Source organism: Ylistrum balloti, unplaced genomic scaffold, assembly GCF_031769215.1.
Source record: "Ylistrum balloti isolate Yb309-2 unplaced genomic scaffold, AGI_CSIRO_Ybal_v1 Utg370892, whole genome shotgun sequence".
In the NCBI taxonomy this organism is placed as follows: domain Eukaryota; kingdom Metazoa; phylum Mollusca; class Bivalvia; order Pectinida; family Pectinidae; genus Ylistrum; species Ylistrum balloti.
The window spans coordinates 767776-787187 of record NW_026782507.1 but is presented as its reverse complement, the minus strand read 5'-3'; the positions used below and the strand labels follow the sequence as shown (position 1 = coordinate 787187).

The 19412-nt window shown below is 34.0% G+C and overlaps 1 protein-coding gene across 2 annotated transcripts; it reads right to left on the bottom strand.

Moving 5' to 3' along the window:
- Positions 1–998: 998 nt before the first annotated feature.
- LOC132559312 (nuclear receptor coactivator 5-like) lies at positions 999–19286 on the bottom strand. Of its 2 annotated transcripts, XM_060223921.1 has the most exons (10): positions 19247–19286; positions 16618–17129; positions 12155–12265; positions 11210–11318; positions 10419–10499; positions 6092–6307; positions 5756–5893; positions 5001–5200; positions 2807–3136; positions 999–2538 (listed from the first exon to the last, which is right to left on the bottom strand). In XM_060223921.1, exons 2-10 carry the CDS (start codon positions 17093–17095, stop codon positions 1979–1981), a joined length of 2223 nt encoding a protein of 740 aa, XP_060079904.1. In that variant the 5' UTR covers positions 17096–17129; positions 19247–19286; the 3' UTR covers positions 999–1978. The 2 variants fall into 2 exon arrangements, with proteins under 2 accessions (XP_060079904.1, XP_060079905.1); XM_060223922.1 differs by lacking the exon at positions 10419–10499.
- Positions 19287–19412: the final 126 nt, after the last annotated feature.

Genomic DNA, 19412 nt, shown 5'->3' with positions numbered 1-19412 from the left:
AAGTTCAATGCTAGGTTGCATTACAGTTTTACTGTTACATACAAACGTAAGCTAATATGAATTACATATTTAAGTACTTATTACAAAGCAAGTGATTTTTTATAAAATATATACTTTACCAATTTCACAAAAAAGAAATAAAGGTACTATCTAACCAATAAACGGTATTTTCAGTTTTATTTCACCTCTTTTCGTTTTTATTATTTACCGTATCGCTCTTACGCGCCATAACTGCCACGCAATTTTTGACAACGAATGTCTGAGATCATAGACAAGCGCATATAATCTAAGGGGTATTCTTAAAGTCAATGATTCATATCGACGAATGTAATTACTAACCTTGATACTATCAGAACAAACGAAACTGACTGACTTTTCATTCAATGTTATGTTTAAATGAATTTGACAAGGACAATTACTATTTAATTGTTTGGCCACAATCGGATTTTACGGAGATTTTTAACGGTGTCAAAATGCGTTTTCATAATTCGCAGGAGAACAGTATCAATTAGACAAAATTGTCCGCATTTACTATTGGCTGTTCTAACCACTCTTCATAAACTTTTTTCATGTTTAAGAACATTTATGGCATGAACCTTATCCAACCAATCAGCAATTTTGATAAAAATGCATAATTACATATAAGCAACATGAATATTTTCTCACTGCATTCACTTTAACTTCTGTTAAACATTGAATGGTGTTTAATCAATTTTAATCACAAGCATTCCTTCAAGATTAGAGAAACCAATCTTTAACATACATTTGTGAGAGTAATCTGCTACTAGAAGCTTACTAGCTTAATTAAATCTACCTCCACTAATTCATTATTAACATAACGCTAACAAGGCGTGAGCGTTACTTTCGGTAACTTTCAGAGGTTGGGAAAAGATTAAACTTTGAGAAATATTGCAGATAGTTTATTCCAGATCAAATGCAGATGATATATCTATCATCTGTGAGAAAATTAAGTCTCTTTATAAAATAACAAACACAAATTAAAGAGTCCTCTTGAATGTTTATTTCTTTTTTCTTCTTCACATGATTATAGCAATTGTATAGCATTTCAAACTGAAATACTCCAGTATTGAAGGAAAACATACAGCTAGCTATGTGAAATAGTGTTACTGATAATGCTTCACTGTATTTCGCTACGTTTGTAGACTCCATTAGACACTGCCATCATAGCAGTTGTTGTGTCATTGTTGCAATGATATATTACAAAGAAGAATCATCATTCATATATCAGTTTTCTTCTTTGGTCGGGTAGAATTATATAAACGGGGACACAAAACAAATATATCCTTATTACAGCTGTTAACAAAATTATACAACTTCATGCAATACCACTTAAATAAATGAATGCTAATAAAAATATAAAAATTGATTTATTTTTTGGTTTCTTTGTTTATCTGAAAATTCCAACTGCTTTTCAATGCTTTATTGCAAGATTGGGATTTTTGCTGTATATTAACAACTAACAACAAGAAACCCTTTCCTGTACACATACTGATAAAATTCTCTAAAATTCTGTCCCTCGCACACATTTATAACACAAATGTACAAGGCATGCATTTCAATTTACAGCAATTAACCTGTTTTCAATGTTCAAATTAAAATACAACTTCTTGTACTGTGATTTCACATTTTATTTGTTCTTTTACACACTTGCAACATTCATAATGTTTTATTCCAAATCGCATTCCAACTAGAAATGGTAAAACAGTTTTACATTATGCATATAAAATACTGTCACATAATGTACACAATAAAATTCAACAGAAAGCCATGATTATTGTAAATGTAAAATACCTGCATTAATTTACATAATCACTGAAGTTACCTGTACAAAATCATGACAGCTAGGCCATTAAAACATACACTCGTGAAATATTGAGTTATGTAAAGCAATGACACATATATCCAAGTCTGAATGTGAACGATGAAAGCCAATGACTAGAGAGTGATTCTTAACATTTCAAAATGGCCTTCGACCAGGTGGAGGAGGGGCCTGTCTTGGTGCTGCTACTGGCATACCCATCTGCTGGTTAAACTGAGGTCTCTGTTGGGGTGGGTGCTGGGATGGTACTCCTGGAGTGTGGCCACTGTTCATTCCTCCAGCCATACCTCCATATGGCTCGCGTGACAATAACCCTGGCTGCTGAGTGTGTTCGGGACGGGACATCAATGGGGCTCTTTGGGCCATTGTTGGCCCTTGGGGAGTCGAGATTGTCTTAAGTAAGTTTGGCCCGCTCTGAATGAGATTGTCGAGTGCTTTCTGAACACTGGGACTATCAAAGTTGATCAGGGATGACATACCAGTCTGGCCACCTTGCGGAGGTGCACCATTGCCCATATGCTGCTGTCCTGGATGGCCAGGACGTTGTGCATTAGCCTTCTGAAGCGCTGCTGCTTGACTAGGATCTCCTGGGCCATTAAGAATACTGAGAATTTTGGCCTGAAGCTCTTGTTGCTCTCTCTGTAATGAAGCAGATTCTTCCTTCCGTTGTTCTCCAGCACCTCCAAAGCTTCCCCTCCCTATAACATCAAGAAAAGCCTTTTAAAGAAAATGTAATTTTCCTGAGCCGTTAAGTCTAATTAAGCTAGTGGCTTACATGAAATATCATAATCACTTTTTTTCCCCCAAACCAAATTAATGGACATTCCATTTTGTTTACACAGCACTGATGTTTCTTGACTTCTGACTTGACATCAAATGCTAAAGAAAATACATACAGCCATTAGACTAATTTAGCTGCAACCCTCTTCCAAGTCATATGATGGACAAACTGAAGAAGATACCTACCATCATCCATACTAGGCAAATGACGGCCTTCTGCTGCCATTTGCTTCTCTCGTCTTTCCTTCAGATACGAGATAACTTTATCTAGCTCTTCCACAGTCAACTGCCTACTGTCAGCCAAGAGATTCAACAGATACAATAAATCTGAGCTAGGGGGTACAAAGGGGGCAGAGCTTCTTGCCGAGGGGACAGCAGGGGCTGGGGCAGCAGCTGAGGGTGCCGCAGGAGCAGCAGGAATGGCCGCGGCAGCCTTCTCTCGGGTTGCTTTGGTGTACTGATCAAAACTCCGATTGATCAATGTTATGGCGTCATCTACTGGCATATTTCTGTGTTCTATTCAAAAATCAAAGACATATTCAAAGAATTAAATACAACATTAAAACTTTATTGATGACGATTAAATCAGCACCAATTAATATATATTCACAGAATTTAACCTCATCCTTATGATTGGTTGCTCCAACCTTTTTTTAACATTCCAGAAAATGTTCCGTGTGACTGCATTTTTATCTATTTGATGTCTACCGTCTGCTCGTCAGAGTATCTTCTTGGTTAAATTTAATTTAAAGTATCTCGAAAAGGCCGATAAAGTGATCTTGAAATTTTATTTTATATAATTATATTTTTTTTCAAAACGGTCAAACATTTGCAATTACGAGCAAACACTTACAGTTGTTTTACATTGAACATCAAGTTGACAACATACACTGCAATGGCACGTTTCATTTTATTACAGAAAAGCGCGAAGCTGCAGAACTCCTTTTATTTTAAAAAAAAATAACCGCTTAACAGTTCATCTGGATTAAATTGATGCCGGTTTAGTAAATAATAAGTTTATATGTAATGTTTTAATCAGTTCATCTGGATGAAATCAATACCGGTTTAGTAAGCAATTAACAAGTTTACATGTAATGTTTTAATCAGTTCATCTGGATGAAATCAATACCGGTTTAGTAAGCAATTAACAAGTTTATATGTAATGTTTTAATCAGTTTGATTAACAAGTATATGTGTTTTAATCAGATGCCATCTTAACAAGTTTATATGTAATGTTTTTATCAGTTTGATTTATATTGTTGATGCCATCTCGGATCACATTTTTAAGGAAGTGTGTGAAATTTTATTTTTAAACACACAACGCATATCTTTAGTCGCCATAGAATATTTTATCTATTAAATGCCTTATCATCTTCATAATTGTCTGTTACATACTATTGTGTTTATACTGTCAGAAGAAATTTTCACCAGGTTTATTATCTCGTGACTCGCCGTTTAACTAATGTTGCATCTTAAATTGATTTTTATGTATTTTTATGACAAATTTTTCATTGGGTGAAAAAGTAGTGTTACAACTAGTTTCTCCCAGCATCAGAATGTTTTCGCAAACAAAATATCAGCGCCACGGAAAAAAAATGCCAAAAGGTTGACATGTCAGAATAAAAGTTGTTAGAAATTTCAGCAGAAATAAAACGGATAACAGGAGAAATTTTTTAATAGTTGTTCCAGTAGGTAAAACTTTCCAAACGTCTGTAAATATCACAATGACTTTCAGATTTTGAAGGACTTTTCCCGAATGTTTGCTGCAAATACTGCTACAGGCTGACGTAATGAAAATGCCGCAATTTTGCTTTTCGTTAGTAAGGATTTCTCCTCTGCAGTTATCTAATTTGTTGATAAATCATTTTGAAATTTCAATGTATTCATTGGTTACTCAACGTTTTGTTCAGTTTAATGTATCAATATTTAGGATAGTTTCTTGGTCATGGTGTATGTTTAATTGATAACAACAGCAACAGAAAACACAACAAAAATCTTCGGAATAACATATTAAACACATATTCCAAGCAAGCTTCAACATTTCAGAAGGTAAATGATTATTGTAAAATGGGATGGTGACACAATTTCCTATTCAACAGTAAGGGTTGTTTTGTCTGGTGATCCAGGGAAGGTGAACACAACCTGTTCCCTAAATACCTTTCACCGTAAAAGCTGAAGTAAATCGTAGTGTAGACATATCCATGTTAATCACTTGCAGCAATCTACATGCACCGATCGTCAAAAGTTGTAATATACATTGTACTTTTGTTTCAAATATACATGCACTGGAAAAATATGTTTACAGTACTGGTAAAGGATAAGTAGCAGAGGATAAAAAGAGATTACAGAACCGACCATAACCATGAAAACAAAGACTTACCTTGGGGCGTGCCATGGAGAATATTTAGAGTCAATGACTGATGCACCTCATTTTGGCTGTTTACAACAATTGCAAATAAGACATTTCGCTTCGTGGCATCCTCAATCATTTGTGGGATAGTCCGGTCTTCAGCAATCACAACAGTTTTGGAAAACAACGAAATTCCTTTTAACTTTCGCTCCAAGAATTCTGCATAATTCCTAGAGCACCAAAAAAAAGTTTTATTCAAAATTATGATGATTCAATTCGATGTTATGCTATAGGAACCCACTGCTATGCATACTTTCATAAAATCTGCTTTTACTTTTAATTCAACTCTGTACTGATTATTAACTTTAAAACAACTTTAAAGGAAGTTAATGATGATTGTAAGCTTTCTTATCCTCTGACCTTATGGTCTATATGTTTCAGTTTTTATCAATCAAATTTTCTTTTTCCAGTGTAGTGATCAGTTTCAATAATGTAAACAATAGGAGCTATTTCTTTTCTGAGCACCTTTTTAAGTTTACTATGACTGGCTAAATATTCTTTTTCACAATAAGCTCAGCTGAATATTATTATATTAAACAATAAAAGATGCAGATGATTTGTGATTTTTACCAGATACACATTAAAACCCGAATCAGAATTATACAATATCCACCCCAACAGTATTAAACAATAAAAGGTAAAGATGATTTGTGATTTTACAAGATATACATACAAAAAACAGAACTATACAATATCTACCCCCATCAGTGTTAAAGACAACTTACTTGAGCTGTGCATTGAGGATGATGACTTCACAGTCAATGGGAAGTGGTCGTTTTGGCGGTGGGTCATATGCTGATGGAGGGTAAGGGTCTCGGTAATAGGGATCTCTATAGGGATCAGCATAAGGATCACGTCTTGGCCTGCAATACAACATATGACATTTAATAATCAAACATATTGAGCATTATTTTCTTAATACGATGTATGTAATTAAATTTTGTATCTATAACCCAGACAAATCTGTGCTTTATTGTAATAATAAATATATATTTCTTCCAACACTTATGGATATGAATGCTGAGCGTTTTGATGACTTTCACTTCGATGTTTTTACTTACAGCCTGTAGGGATCATCTCTGTATCTGTCAAAATAGGGGTCATCAGGAGGTGGTGGACGTCTGTAGGGGTCACGGTCATAGTAAGGGTCATCTCTCCTGACAGGGGGTAGAGGTAAAGCAGGATCTCTGTAGGGGTCTCTGTATCGGTCATCATAGGGGTCACCTCTCAATGGCGATCTTTCACGTTCTGGAGGTAGTGCTCTACCAGGGGGATAGCTGTTGACGTAAACAGGATCTCACATTAACAACATGTAAATAATCTACATGTTGACTGAAGATGGATCAGTATTGTGATCTAATACACTATCATTATTTATAATGATGCAGGTCCCAGTATGTTCTGTTATTCTAGTTGGAAACTTCATAATGTGTAGGACATTGCACTATTATTAGACACCATAATTTCTGTTCAGTTTTCTATAGGTACAATATGTGGATGATGCTTTATAACACTACTTGAGGTTTAATGGTTGAATCCAACATACGAAGAACTAGATATTATTCTTGCTCAATACCCTCTATTCCTTGAACTGGTCGCTTGTTATTCAACCTTGGATTCCTTGAATTGTTATCCCTCAAATAAAATTCACTGTCAGTATTTATCCCCCCCCCAGGTGTCACACTTGCCAAGATGTACTCATGTCACATCGGACTGAATCTTCTACTTTCATAACTACTGTGTGTGTTTATACAGTGTCTAACAGAACAGCAGTTAATAAGGGATTAATGACAGCATCAATACACATATGTACCATTATCTGCTGCATAACTTGTTTGTTTCTTATTTTAGTCAACTTAATGTCCAAATGGAAGTTTGTTTTTGTGTGAAACCAAATAACAGAATGGCACTCTAAGCCAGAGAATGCATATGAACAAGTCAAAATGATTCTCCATGTCAATAGCATTCTTTTTCTACAGGATGAGGTCAATAACGTACGAAGTAACAACATGTAATCAACTTTTTACTCCATTTGAGATTGTTTAAATATTACAGCACAAAAGTATTCAGCTTGCTATGTGTTATATTTTGCTGTTAATGAACAATGCCATAAATAACAAAACATTTCTTTCCCGTAAAATTCCAGACAATGACATTATAAGTTAGTGAAAACATCAGCACATTCACAGATAGGACTGATTAAAAGAAAAAAAGACTATTAATACATTAACAGACAATGTATCTCTATCAGACAGTCTACGACCAATCTCCGATTACTTCAATACTGCAAATGTTTTAATTATTAACAGGGTCCGGAGCAGTTTGACTTTGGGGTTTTATTGTCCTTATTCCCCACCCCCACCCCCTTATGACACACAAGACAAATAGTACTTAAAAATTGTCTTTTTATTCTAATAAAACACTGGTAGTTTTTCCTTCTTTCTTCAGAACATTTTCATCCTGTCCTAATCAAGAATTTTTGTGGGTTTACTTTACATTGAATACAGTACATCCTGTTGTTGAGCATTTCCGTATTTTTAAGTTATTTGGCGATCTTTGTAGGAACTTTTAGGCAAGACCAGCACACTACTAACAAAATTTTGATCGAGTCCCATCACTAGAAGATAGAGTAGGTTCAAATTTCGTTTGTCTTCCAGGAGAAGCACTATCAAAAATGTCAAATAACAGAATCCAGAAAATCAAGGTAAATTTGATATATACTGTATACGAAAAAAATATCTTGTCATTCAATTTGGATTAAATCAAACCAATTTGAAAATCTGATGGTGAATTGACCACTTATCAACATAGATATTAAATCTTTTTTTTTACATGATAAATTTGAAAATCTTATTAGGTCTAAGGAAACAGAAATTGGATTATTTCATTCAGCGATGAAATTTGAGGTCAAGTTAGATATATTTGATTTCAAATGATAGATTTTCCTAAGATGTGTGATGACTTTAAACAGAAATGTTGGACAAAGGTGTAAAAAGAAAGGTGTTATAGTGTCTCCTAATGCTACTTATATAAGTGTTACTTAAAACGTTGATATGTATTGTTTTTGTGTTAATAAGCTACTTAAGCTAATATGCACAGTTACAATACTTCAATCATGAAATAAAACCAGTGATGTACCACAGTCTATATAAAGTACATCAAAACCAAAACAACATCTATAGATAGGAAATCAAAAGTTATGAAGATGCAAATGTCCAACTGAAAAGAAAATAATAATTGAAGCAAATCAAAAACTAACCAGGAAAGCATTTCAGATATAAATATCAGCAACTGAACATCTTGTTGTCCAACTGTCCAGTCTTTCTAGTCAGAAGAATTTTTTTCAAATTACAAATTCAAAATTATTTTGTTTTCATATGGTTGTGGAATTATTTTACCAAATCCCATTGGGATCTTTTAATACCCCCATTGCATGATTTTTATTTGTTCCTAATAAGCTGATGTTCTTTCCCTTTCTTTCCAAACTCATAATTACAATATTTTCCAGGTTATAAGCCAAATGGTATATAAGCCACACAGCCAATTTTTAACAATTTTTTCAATTTGATCCACATATTAGCCGCAACGGAATGTAAGTTGTACCCTTTATTTTAAAGTGGTATGTTATGTTGACCAAAGTTCATTGACATAACAGACAACAGAAAGAAATTTATTAAGATTGTCAGTGAATAATTTAATGTAAGTTTGCAAATGAATTATTCACAGATAATCCTTTATTTTATTGATGTGTTTCAAAAACTTAAAATAGCAATTAATGATACTGTTTGGTTTGGGAGCCTCCAAAGATTGTCTACCCACAGATATAGGGCCTGACGTTACATACGGTTTACTTAGCAATATCTTCATCTGTGTCCCTACTGTTAAATGTTAGCAAAGACTGTTGCATGCTCATAAAATTATCATAATCCATATTATTTCTTGTAAGTGACAGGAAGCCATTCTATTATAAACAAGCATGGCCGTCATTCTAGAATTTTACCTATAATCGGATTACCTATTGATCCCAGGATGCAACAGGCTATTGTAAACTTCCCCTATGGCTTCCGAACCAACCAGGAAAGTTCAGAAGACATTATTGTGATTCATATTAAAAGGCATGATTAATTAAATCCACGAGAAAGTTATTTTATTTTAATCTTAAAATCATCCTGTATATTATAGCAAATGACGGTTCTAGAAGATCTATTTCAGTCACAAACGGTTGATGGACAGGTACATGTCCGCATAAAAGCTGCACTGGTATATAAGCCGTACGCCTGATCGCCAAGGCAAAAACCTGTGGCTTTTAATCCGGAAAATATGGTATGTAACATTTGAGAAATACTGTAATAATAATCATTCAGTGCCAAATCAATGATGGTTTCCGGTTAGCTATGTTGTTTTCCTGATCAGTTCAATTTCCAAGATGGGCGTTGCACAATTATGCTGCAGACCAAGCTGAACTTTGAAAATAGCCACCCAAGAATTAAATAGCAATATAAACAACCATGCACTGCTAAAACTACACAAGTTTGTTTCTTATGTTTTTCTGATCAGACCAAAAATTGAACAAAAAAAATATAAAATAAAAGGGGACCAGAGGGACTTGTATTTAGAATCTGAACAAGATTTGTCCAGTACTTCTTAAGGAATTGTGATAACATCCTTTCATTATCAAAATCCAAAATGGCTGTCTGTCAGCCAATTTTCTAAAAATCTCAAAATCAAAAGGGCACAAATGAAAACCAAGGAGAATCTTCAAATAACATTTATCAATAGAATACTTCTTCAGAAATAGCAATAACAGATAATCTTTCAAAAGTCAAAATCCAAAATGGCCACATGTCATCAATTTTGTTTTTTCAGATCAGACTCAAAATTAAAACTGTTCAAATAGAGACCAATATGAATTTTAGGAAGATCTATCCATAACTTCTCAAGAAAAAGCAACGATGAGCATTGTTTAAGTAACAGACTAGATTTGGGGTGATTTGAATCAGATAATGGGCCTTCTTGTAATATTTAAGGATCATACAGGGTAGTTGATAGTTCAATAGTTAGACTTCTACAGAATAATCTGTAAAGAATTTGTTTGTTTTTCATTTTGTTTCCAAATACTGAATTCCTTTCTCACTAGTTTAAACCAAATGCAACAATATGTAGACTTTTAGACTTGGTGATACATTTTAACATGTAAAGTGTTGATTAAGTTTTCACATCAAGGTCTGCTGGTTTTACAACATACGTTAAGTAGCACGATGGGACATTTTCCCTCGAAATAAACAATTCTGCAATATTTTTATCAAAAGCTTTCCAATTACATGCACATCAAAACGCAGTATAGAAGCTTCTACTACTAAACAAACACAACTGCAGGCCTGGAGTTACCTTTCCTTATCAGATGGATCCACTGCACCATGTCTGAGCGGATCCATCCGCCCATCTCTCCCAAGTAAAGGAGGTGGTACTCTGGCAAGGAAAGGCACAACAGGACTTCAAAGTATATCAACCTTTGAAGAAATGTTATATGTCAGCCTTTACTGTACCTACATAGAGACTGTAATAGGCCTAATCCCTTTAGTAAGTATCTGATCCTTTAATGTAAACATGTCAAAGAAAGTGGTTTTCACTTGCCTCCTTTTCAGTAAAATTTGGGGCTGAATATGGGCTACACTCCTAACAGCAAAACCTTTATATTTTAAAAAGTCCAAACATCAAATATCCCAAACTAATGGCATTTTACAAATTGTAAAGCAACTTTGATGATGTCTGATGTAAAACTTACTGACATTCACTCTTTAGTTCTGATGGTCAATCCACATCCAAGATATCAATCCATCAATAATGATTACATTTGAATATTTATGTATGTTCTGTTATTTCCCCCCAATTTGAAATTTTGTCATACCTTTTCCAATAACTTAAAGTCATGATAGTAAAAACAAAAACCCTTTGTATCTAAATCAACATAGCACAGCAGTCTTCTGGATGTTTTCGTAATGGACAGCTAGAATTGTAAATATGGGCTGACAAATGTACCCAAATATACTCATACTTAAAAAGTTTGTGTAGCTGTGTGCTGCATCCTGCTCAGACTTCTCGACTGGTGCTAGTGTGTGTTAGAATACCCTATCAGTCTTGTGTAGCTAATGTGTACCACAAGCATGAGGAAAACTCACCCTCTGTCACGCTCACGGTCATAGCCTGAAGGGGGTGGAGATCTTCCACCAGGTGCTCCTGGAGGTTTGGGTGGGCCTGATCTCCTTCCAGTCATTGCCATCTTGACGTCTGTATAAACAAAACAAAAAGCATCTTTGTTTAATAAGCAGATTTACTTTACAATTTCAACCACTTCTTCAGTAATAATCTTTTGTTATATATTGGAAAATTGGAACAATTTGGGATTGTTGAAATCCTTGGCTCCTAAAGAGGCATTTCACTGCCCCTCCAAACCAAAGACAAATGAAGAAATGTGAGAGGTCATGAATAAGAAAATCATTTCATTTACTGTGTTATGGAACCAAATTATTGTGGCTGAACACTTAAAACCCTCATGAGAGGAGTGTGGCCTTGTAATTACCATTTTACTCAAGAAATCTCAATCTACCCCAATGTCCTTTATCTGATTTGTCTATCTGCAGACCACTTCTTATTGTTACTCTTGTCAAAATATACACCATTTAATCTAAAACAAGTATTAGCCCCCTAGGCCTTCTAGTATTTGAGAAGAAGTTTTTTGAATGAAAAGTTTACGGACGACACACGGCGGACAGCACACGACGGATGATGACGGACGAAGCACGATGGCTAGAGGTCATCTCGACCCTTGGGGTCAGATGACCTAATAATATACTGCTTAATTCAACCCATTTGAGCTTCCATAAATAATCTAAGTAAACATATCACAGTGAATTCTATTTTCCCTAGATTTGAAGATAACTATAAAGTAGTTTCTATTAGCATTTTGAGAAAAGTGTTGTTTCAGCAACTTTCCGTCAAAAAATTACATCTGCTAGGTCAGATTTCATTATCATTGGTCCAACTATACCATGACACAGGTCATCTTTTATTAATACAAGTGTTCAGGGATTGGACTTGTGCACTGAACTATAAGACATAATTACCGATTCTTTTCCCCTTCAGCAGTCCTCCGTTCTCAACTTCTACTGCCCGCAGTCCGTCCTCCTCCTTCTCAAATTGCACAAACCCAAACCCTCGCTCGTGGATTGATATACCTATAAAACCAAGTGCACAAAATTTCAAAATTTGTCCATTATTTTCTTAAAATGTCAATGGCACACATCAACAGGAAATCCTGATCAATATTTATTACAAAGGATCTTTATTTTCTTTTAATTTTACTTTACATTTGTATCATTCACAACTTTTCAAGTTACAAAATCATTGAACATTTCCTTCTGAATAGGATTTAAAATCCAGATCATCATTTTTGGCCTTTTCTCCTTAATTACAATATTTCTGGATAAATATCAAGCTTGTGTGATATGAATTAAACAAGAAATGCATAAGTGTTAATCTGTAGGTGAAAACTCATGTTGATGATGATAAATACAGAACACTTTAAATGAATCACATGATTCATTTATTACTTAATTCATACATCATGTATTTATGTAACCAAAAGCCTAATATGTCTTTTTACCATTATGTGTATATATATAAAAGTGATGTATCAAGTACATTTTATACTTAATATAAAGTTAAGATGCATTCATACCCACGTGAATGTAATCTTAAACATGAGGAAGTCGTGATCCTCTTTTGCAGATACTGGTATAATATTAAAATTCTTCAGTAAATAGTTGATCTATTACTATTTGAAATATTACGATAAATCATAGAAGTTTTATACCCATATGGTGAATTATTTATCAATGTCAAGTGTAAATGTGTGCCATATTGTGCAACACCATTTATCTTTTCTCCCCCCGACATCATTTTATTTCTGTTATGCTCTAAATTTCGTATCCGACAAAGTCTATTTAATCTGTAATCATGTACTTAGTCAAATTTATATAATTGATTCAGAAACACGCATTAAAAGTTCCATACCATACCTATACCATCAGCATAATTAAGCGCAATACAATCGAAAGCTTCATACTGATGTCACGTTCGATTCAACGGTAAACGAAATAACACGATAAAATTTTACACGGGGATGAATAACTGCAAATATCGCGTTAACATTTTTCATGTTGAATCATAATTCAAAGTAAGATGAATGAACTTTAATGAAGCTCATTCCATTTTAGTGTAATCCTTAATCATATCACTTTGAAAAACTAGCACACAGAACACACAGACACACCCAAGTTATCAAAAATGTCCCACAAATTTACTTTCAATCGGCAATGTAAACACAGATGCCAATTAAACCGTCCACTGTTTTACATATTTTAAATCAATGTTTAACTCACTGATTGGCATGTAATGTGATTATATATTTATGGAATAAACACACATACATCTCTCTTTCACTCTGAAATCACAAGAAAAAACAAACACTTCTTAAATAAATAATAGTTTATTGGACATGTCCAGATGGAGGTTAGCACTCATTACACGAATGTAAAGATCACATAGAACTATTTCACTTGGAGAAGATTTAAAAGTTACATATATTGAATGTCAAATTTCTTTTAACATAATCACAATCTACAAATTGCATTTTTTCCGTTTAAATTTCTGAATGTATTGGTCAATTTCTCTTTATTTTAATGAATTCTTTTCCTCAACTTTCTAATCATGATGGTAAAAATCAATTGTCAGTGATTAACAAAAAGAAACAAGTTAATTACCTAACAATTTTAATTTAAAGCTCGTCATCCATGTTTAACTAAACAGAAATTGACTTAAATAATACAATTAGGAGACTGGACCAATAAAATGAGAGCCAGTTAACTGTATACCTGGTATCGTATTGATACACTTGGTAATTTTCAAGTTTTCACCACTGATATTGCTTCGTCCACTTAATTATGTAATTTTGCATTTTCACGCCGCATACAAGGTATAACCGTATCCAAATGTCATGAGCGATGTTATTCTTGTGACAGTATGGAATTCAAGTAATATGCCAGGGAGTCAGTCAGAAATGTGATATATTATTAATGCATACAAAAGATAAGCAATAGTCTGTGTTATGAAAGTTGTTGAGATGAAAAAAAAAAAAAAATATAATCTCATCTATCAGGTAACTCCAGTAAATTATATTTTAAAGTCACCAGACATTAACCTTTAATTTTCAGCTCTGTAGAAACATTTTCAGAGAGGCAGCACTGTGTTCAGTTTAATTTGAACTGCCCAAAGGTTACAGTGACCGATATTAAAGTGTAATTTGATCACATTGCTATTATTTGCATCTGTAAAAATTCTGCGGTCTATTTATAAAATTCCACACATCAAAATCAATGTTGTTAAGGTTATCGTGAAAATAATACAGATTTAACTTATTGATATGAATAAATACTTGCAAATCTCAAGTCAAAGTCTGTTACATTTGTTGAAGCATTATTCTGGAAACTTTCATTTCAATATATTTATGAAAATATATTCCAACCATGTGCATTTCAATCAAATTTCAGTCTTTTAAGTAACGGTTAAAGGTCAAAGCTAGAACTGTCATGATAATCCCATTAGTGAACAGCACACTGATGACAGTGATTATCTGCTTTTTCTGTCGGCTTTCCATAAATGAAATATTGATCAAAGCAGGCTAGGAAAATATGCAATTTTTGCACCGATAAAATTCCAATTTGTCCGATATTTAAGATTATTTTTTCATTTAAGGTAAACTTCAATACATAAGTCAAACGACAAATAGTTGTTTCAGCGCTAAAAACTATTTGACCATGCTTTAAGCAAAAACTGTCATTTTATTTAGGAGATATCTTTGGTCGTTTACTCAAGAAGACTTCGACAAATTCTAGGGACAAGCATCTATTGCGATGGCATTTAATAGCCATGGCACAACTTAAGTCCTTAAGATAGGACTCTGAAGTAAAGACAGTGGGCAACAAGTGCACATGAAATATTATGATTGCTTGCATTGTATACCAAACGCAGAAACCCTACATACTGTTGGTAAGAAAGAATAAGTAAGGTTTCCTTCCTGTTATATCTGTGCAATTAACATATTTCAGAATCTATGATGGTGTGGATTCTTACATGTTCTTCAATAAAAGGTGACAACGACCAAATTAGTTTGAGCCATATCTCCTTATAGCAATACACTTATGTCAACAGTAATAAAATATGTGGAAGCTGATATGCTAAGTCTATCATATGACTTGTGTACTGTAACAATTAGGACGACATTGAAGCCTCAGTTAATTTTGTTTGGCTTTCAAATCTAAAATCAGAGGTGAAGTATCCCAAATGTCCTAAACATTTGATAATAATTATATTGCAATCTGTTTTACAGAAATATGACTGGAATATAATGTTATCTGCTCTTATTGACTGTGAGATGTTCACAGGTATTTCAGTACCAATCATGGGTAAATTGTGACTGTGAGATGTTCACAGGTATTTCAGTACCTATCATGGGTAAATTGTGACTGCGAGATGTTCACTGGTATTTCAGTACCTATCATGGGTAAATTGTGACTGCGAGATGTTCACTGGTATTTCAGTACCTATCATGGGTAAATTGTGACTGTGAGATGTTCACAGGTATATCAGTACCGATCATGGGTAAATTGTGACTGCGAGATGTTCACAGGTATTTCAGTACCGATCATGGGTAAATTGTGACTGCGAGATGTTCACAGGTATTTCAGTACCGATCATGGGTAAATTGTGACTGCGAGATGTTCACAGGTATTTCAGTACCGATCATGGGTAAATTGTGACTGTGAGATGTTCACAGGTATTTCAGTACCTATCAAGGGTTAATTGTGACTGTGAGATGTTCACAGGTATTTGAGTACCTATCATGGGTAAATTGTGACTGTGAGATGTTCACAGGTATTTCAGTACCTATCAAGGGTTAATTGTGACTGTGAGATGTTCACAGGTATTTCAGTACCTATCATGGGTAAATTGTGACTGTGAGATGTTCACAGGTATTTCAGTACCTATCATGGGTAAATTGTGACAACACATTTACCCAAGCAGGTGAGCAATATTCAAAAATATGTTACTTTCATCTATAAATTAATGAGCATTGTTTTACTGGAATTTGGCATATTTTAATTTAATTTTATATCTTATTTTAATTTAATTTACATTTTAAAATATTTAACGGATTGTTTTGATGATATTTAAATAATGAAATTTATTTGAAATGAAACAAATTTGAACTGGAATTAAGTTAGATGTCATAAGATACATTAGATGCATTTTAATCCAGAAACTTATTTCTTTTGTCTTTTTTGTTTTCACATCCTTGAAGACATATTCTAAATTTGTAAGTTCCTTCACTAAATATTAATATTTGTATTGTCATAGGTAAAGAAATTATGCATATATATGTAACAAATTTTTAGTTCCATCCAACATGAGGTATAGAAAGAAAGGTTAAATTTTCAATTAAATGATAAATATAAAGAATATAGCATACCTAGAATCTTTCCATATTTGGAAAAGATTTCTTCCATTTCTGCCTTTGTTATTTTGTCATAAGGCAAATTTCCGATAAATACTCGTGATTTCATCAGGTCTGGGTCATTCACGTTGGTTTCATTTGTTGGACTTCTTGAAGGAAGATATCGCGGAAATCGAGGGGGTGTAGGTGATCTAGATGAAGATGAAGAAGGTGATACAGACACCAATCGGTCATGACTGTCTCTTTTGAAGACACGTCGTTTGCTTTTCGGAATGTTTCTCATTAGCACTGGTTTTGGACTCCTACTGCGTTGACCTCTTGAATGCCTGTGACTTCTGTACGGACTTCGACTTCGACTCCTACGTGAGCTTCTACTTCTTGAGCTCCGGGATCTGTCTCCATCACGGCTTCGACTACGCTTTTTAGGTATAACTCGTCCAAATTGGTCCACCTGGGCTGGACTATTACTACGAGATCGGGACCTTGATCCCATTGTATCAAATCAATGACTCTGAAACAGACTACAGCTGAAACACATAATACCATCACATTAGAACATGTCAACATCTACTATCACAAACAACATTTCTGCTATTAACTATCCTGGGTAACCCAAATCTCAGTACTATCCCTCTTGATAGTTGAAAATGGTAACTATTCACTTATGAGTGCAGAGTGATATGTTTTTTACCAAAACTATCTCAAAACTGAGAATTAAAAAAATGAATAGAAGATTTGATAGATATTTTTTCAGTATATGTATATCGCCATTGCTCTTCCATCAGGGCAGATACTGTTTAATCTGTGATGATCTGTGTCAGTGTCATGAGCTTTGAATATGTTTCCTTATTAAGATTTCAGAACTTTCTCATGCATGTGTACCAGGATCTACAATTTTTGTTTTTTTGCAGAGGTCCTCGTTTTTCTCATTTTGATAATTTATTCCTGAATACTGGTAGAAAAGCTGCTTTCCAAACATCAAGACTCGGAGTGCGATAATTGCATAGAAGTGGTAATTGAAATCTGACAAGTAGCTTGAACTTTGCATAAGATTTCCAATAACAAATAATTCCAACATATCACAACCACCATAATACAAGTATGATACTTACACAATCTTGCTACAAAGTTAGGAAGATGTAATGACAAGATTTTTCTTTATCTTAAAGTTCAAATGAAAGCCATATTTTAGTCAATATCTATCACAGAAAAAGCTTCTGCAATGGATGAATTTTGAGGGAAATGATAGAAGATGCATACCAAAATTGTTAATTCCACTATTACAGAAGCTGTCTGGCTGCAAAAAACAAAAGTCAAAAAAAATTCCGAAAAATCCGTAAATTACCAATTATGCCATTCTCCATTAAAGTAAGCCAGCAAATCCTCGAAAAGAAAGATGCGAAAAAGGTACCGAAATAATTTCAAAAGGATGAAATTGGAATGAATGAATTAAATGAAAACTTCAATCTCCCTTTACTACATAAAAAAGGGAAAAAACTTCTGTATACCTTCTGTACATATTTCCAGATTTATTATTCACATTATATGAATGGTTTAAACAAGACAAATTTTATGATCATGATCTGGAACACATCTCCTGATCTGATCATTATCGAAAACAACATGTCAAATGATAATACAAGAGCAATGATAATAAAGACATGATATTTATTCCATTTCCACGACCAGACATGGGAGAATGTCAAATTGCTTTGGTCTTGTTTTAGTAAATGCAGGTAACATTAAAAGGTTTTTTTTTTTAATATCTTGTTCAACATTGTGACAAGACACTGTGGCTTTATCTAACCTTAAAAACCTCATGAACATGATGTTCTGTCATTTATAAATTTAATTATAACAATCATGAATTCCACATGACACTTCCATATGTGTGTTGCTATCTTGTGCTGATACTCCATACAGTAAAATAAACATGATCAACATGTGTAATCTTGTCAAGTGAAACAAGTCCTTTTGGCAATGAACCATCACCGTGTCAATGCAAACAGTACCTTGATATAGACTCACATGTTGGATGTCACTTATTGTACCTTGAATAATACTTTCTTGTTTGTTCATATCGTGCTATAGCCAAGTGCACACATATGCAAATATGTAAAGGTTGATTTACCGTCTCTGAGATTTTTAAGAAATTTACAGTGGCAGAATATTTTCTGCCGACCCGAACATTATTGACAATATTGTGAATTAAACATCAGCAGTGTGATGTATTTACCGTAAGAAGAAATTTTGCAGGAGTAGGTATAAAACCACAGTGTACACCTGTTTATGAACAGCCAGTCTATAAATAGCCTAGCTGTTGTAAACATTTGGACATCGAACTGGCTATTATTAATAGCAATTAATAAAATAACAAATCAATTATTTGACCAAACAACTGGAGCAGTGACTAGAAGTGTTGTCTTTATTATATGTCTCGTGAGTATTCCTTTTCATGTTGCTTTCCTTAACATTTACACCCGGTAAGACAGGACGGGAAAATGGCCGCGACTGCAAAGCATGTGGTTTGGTGCGCCTCCAAAATGATCGCAAAATGCACAAATGATCCAAAAAATCTCTGAGTCATATTCTGAAATGAGGAATAATAATTAAATCGTTTGAGCTAATATATTTAGATACTTACCAAAAACTGTATTGAAGAAAACAAAGAAATCCGAAGCCTGCTAGGGCTCACGCATAATATATTCGCACTGCGAAGCCTCTTTCTGAAGACAATTTTTACTCTTGCAACGAACATTCTGATTGGTTGCGTTGTTATAGAGAAAGCTAATCAAGTTAGACGTCTTAAG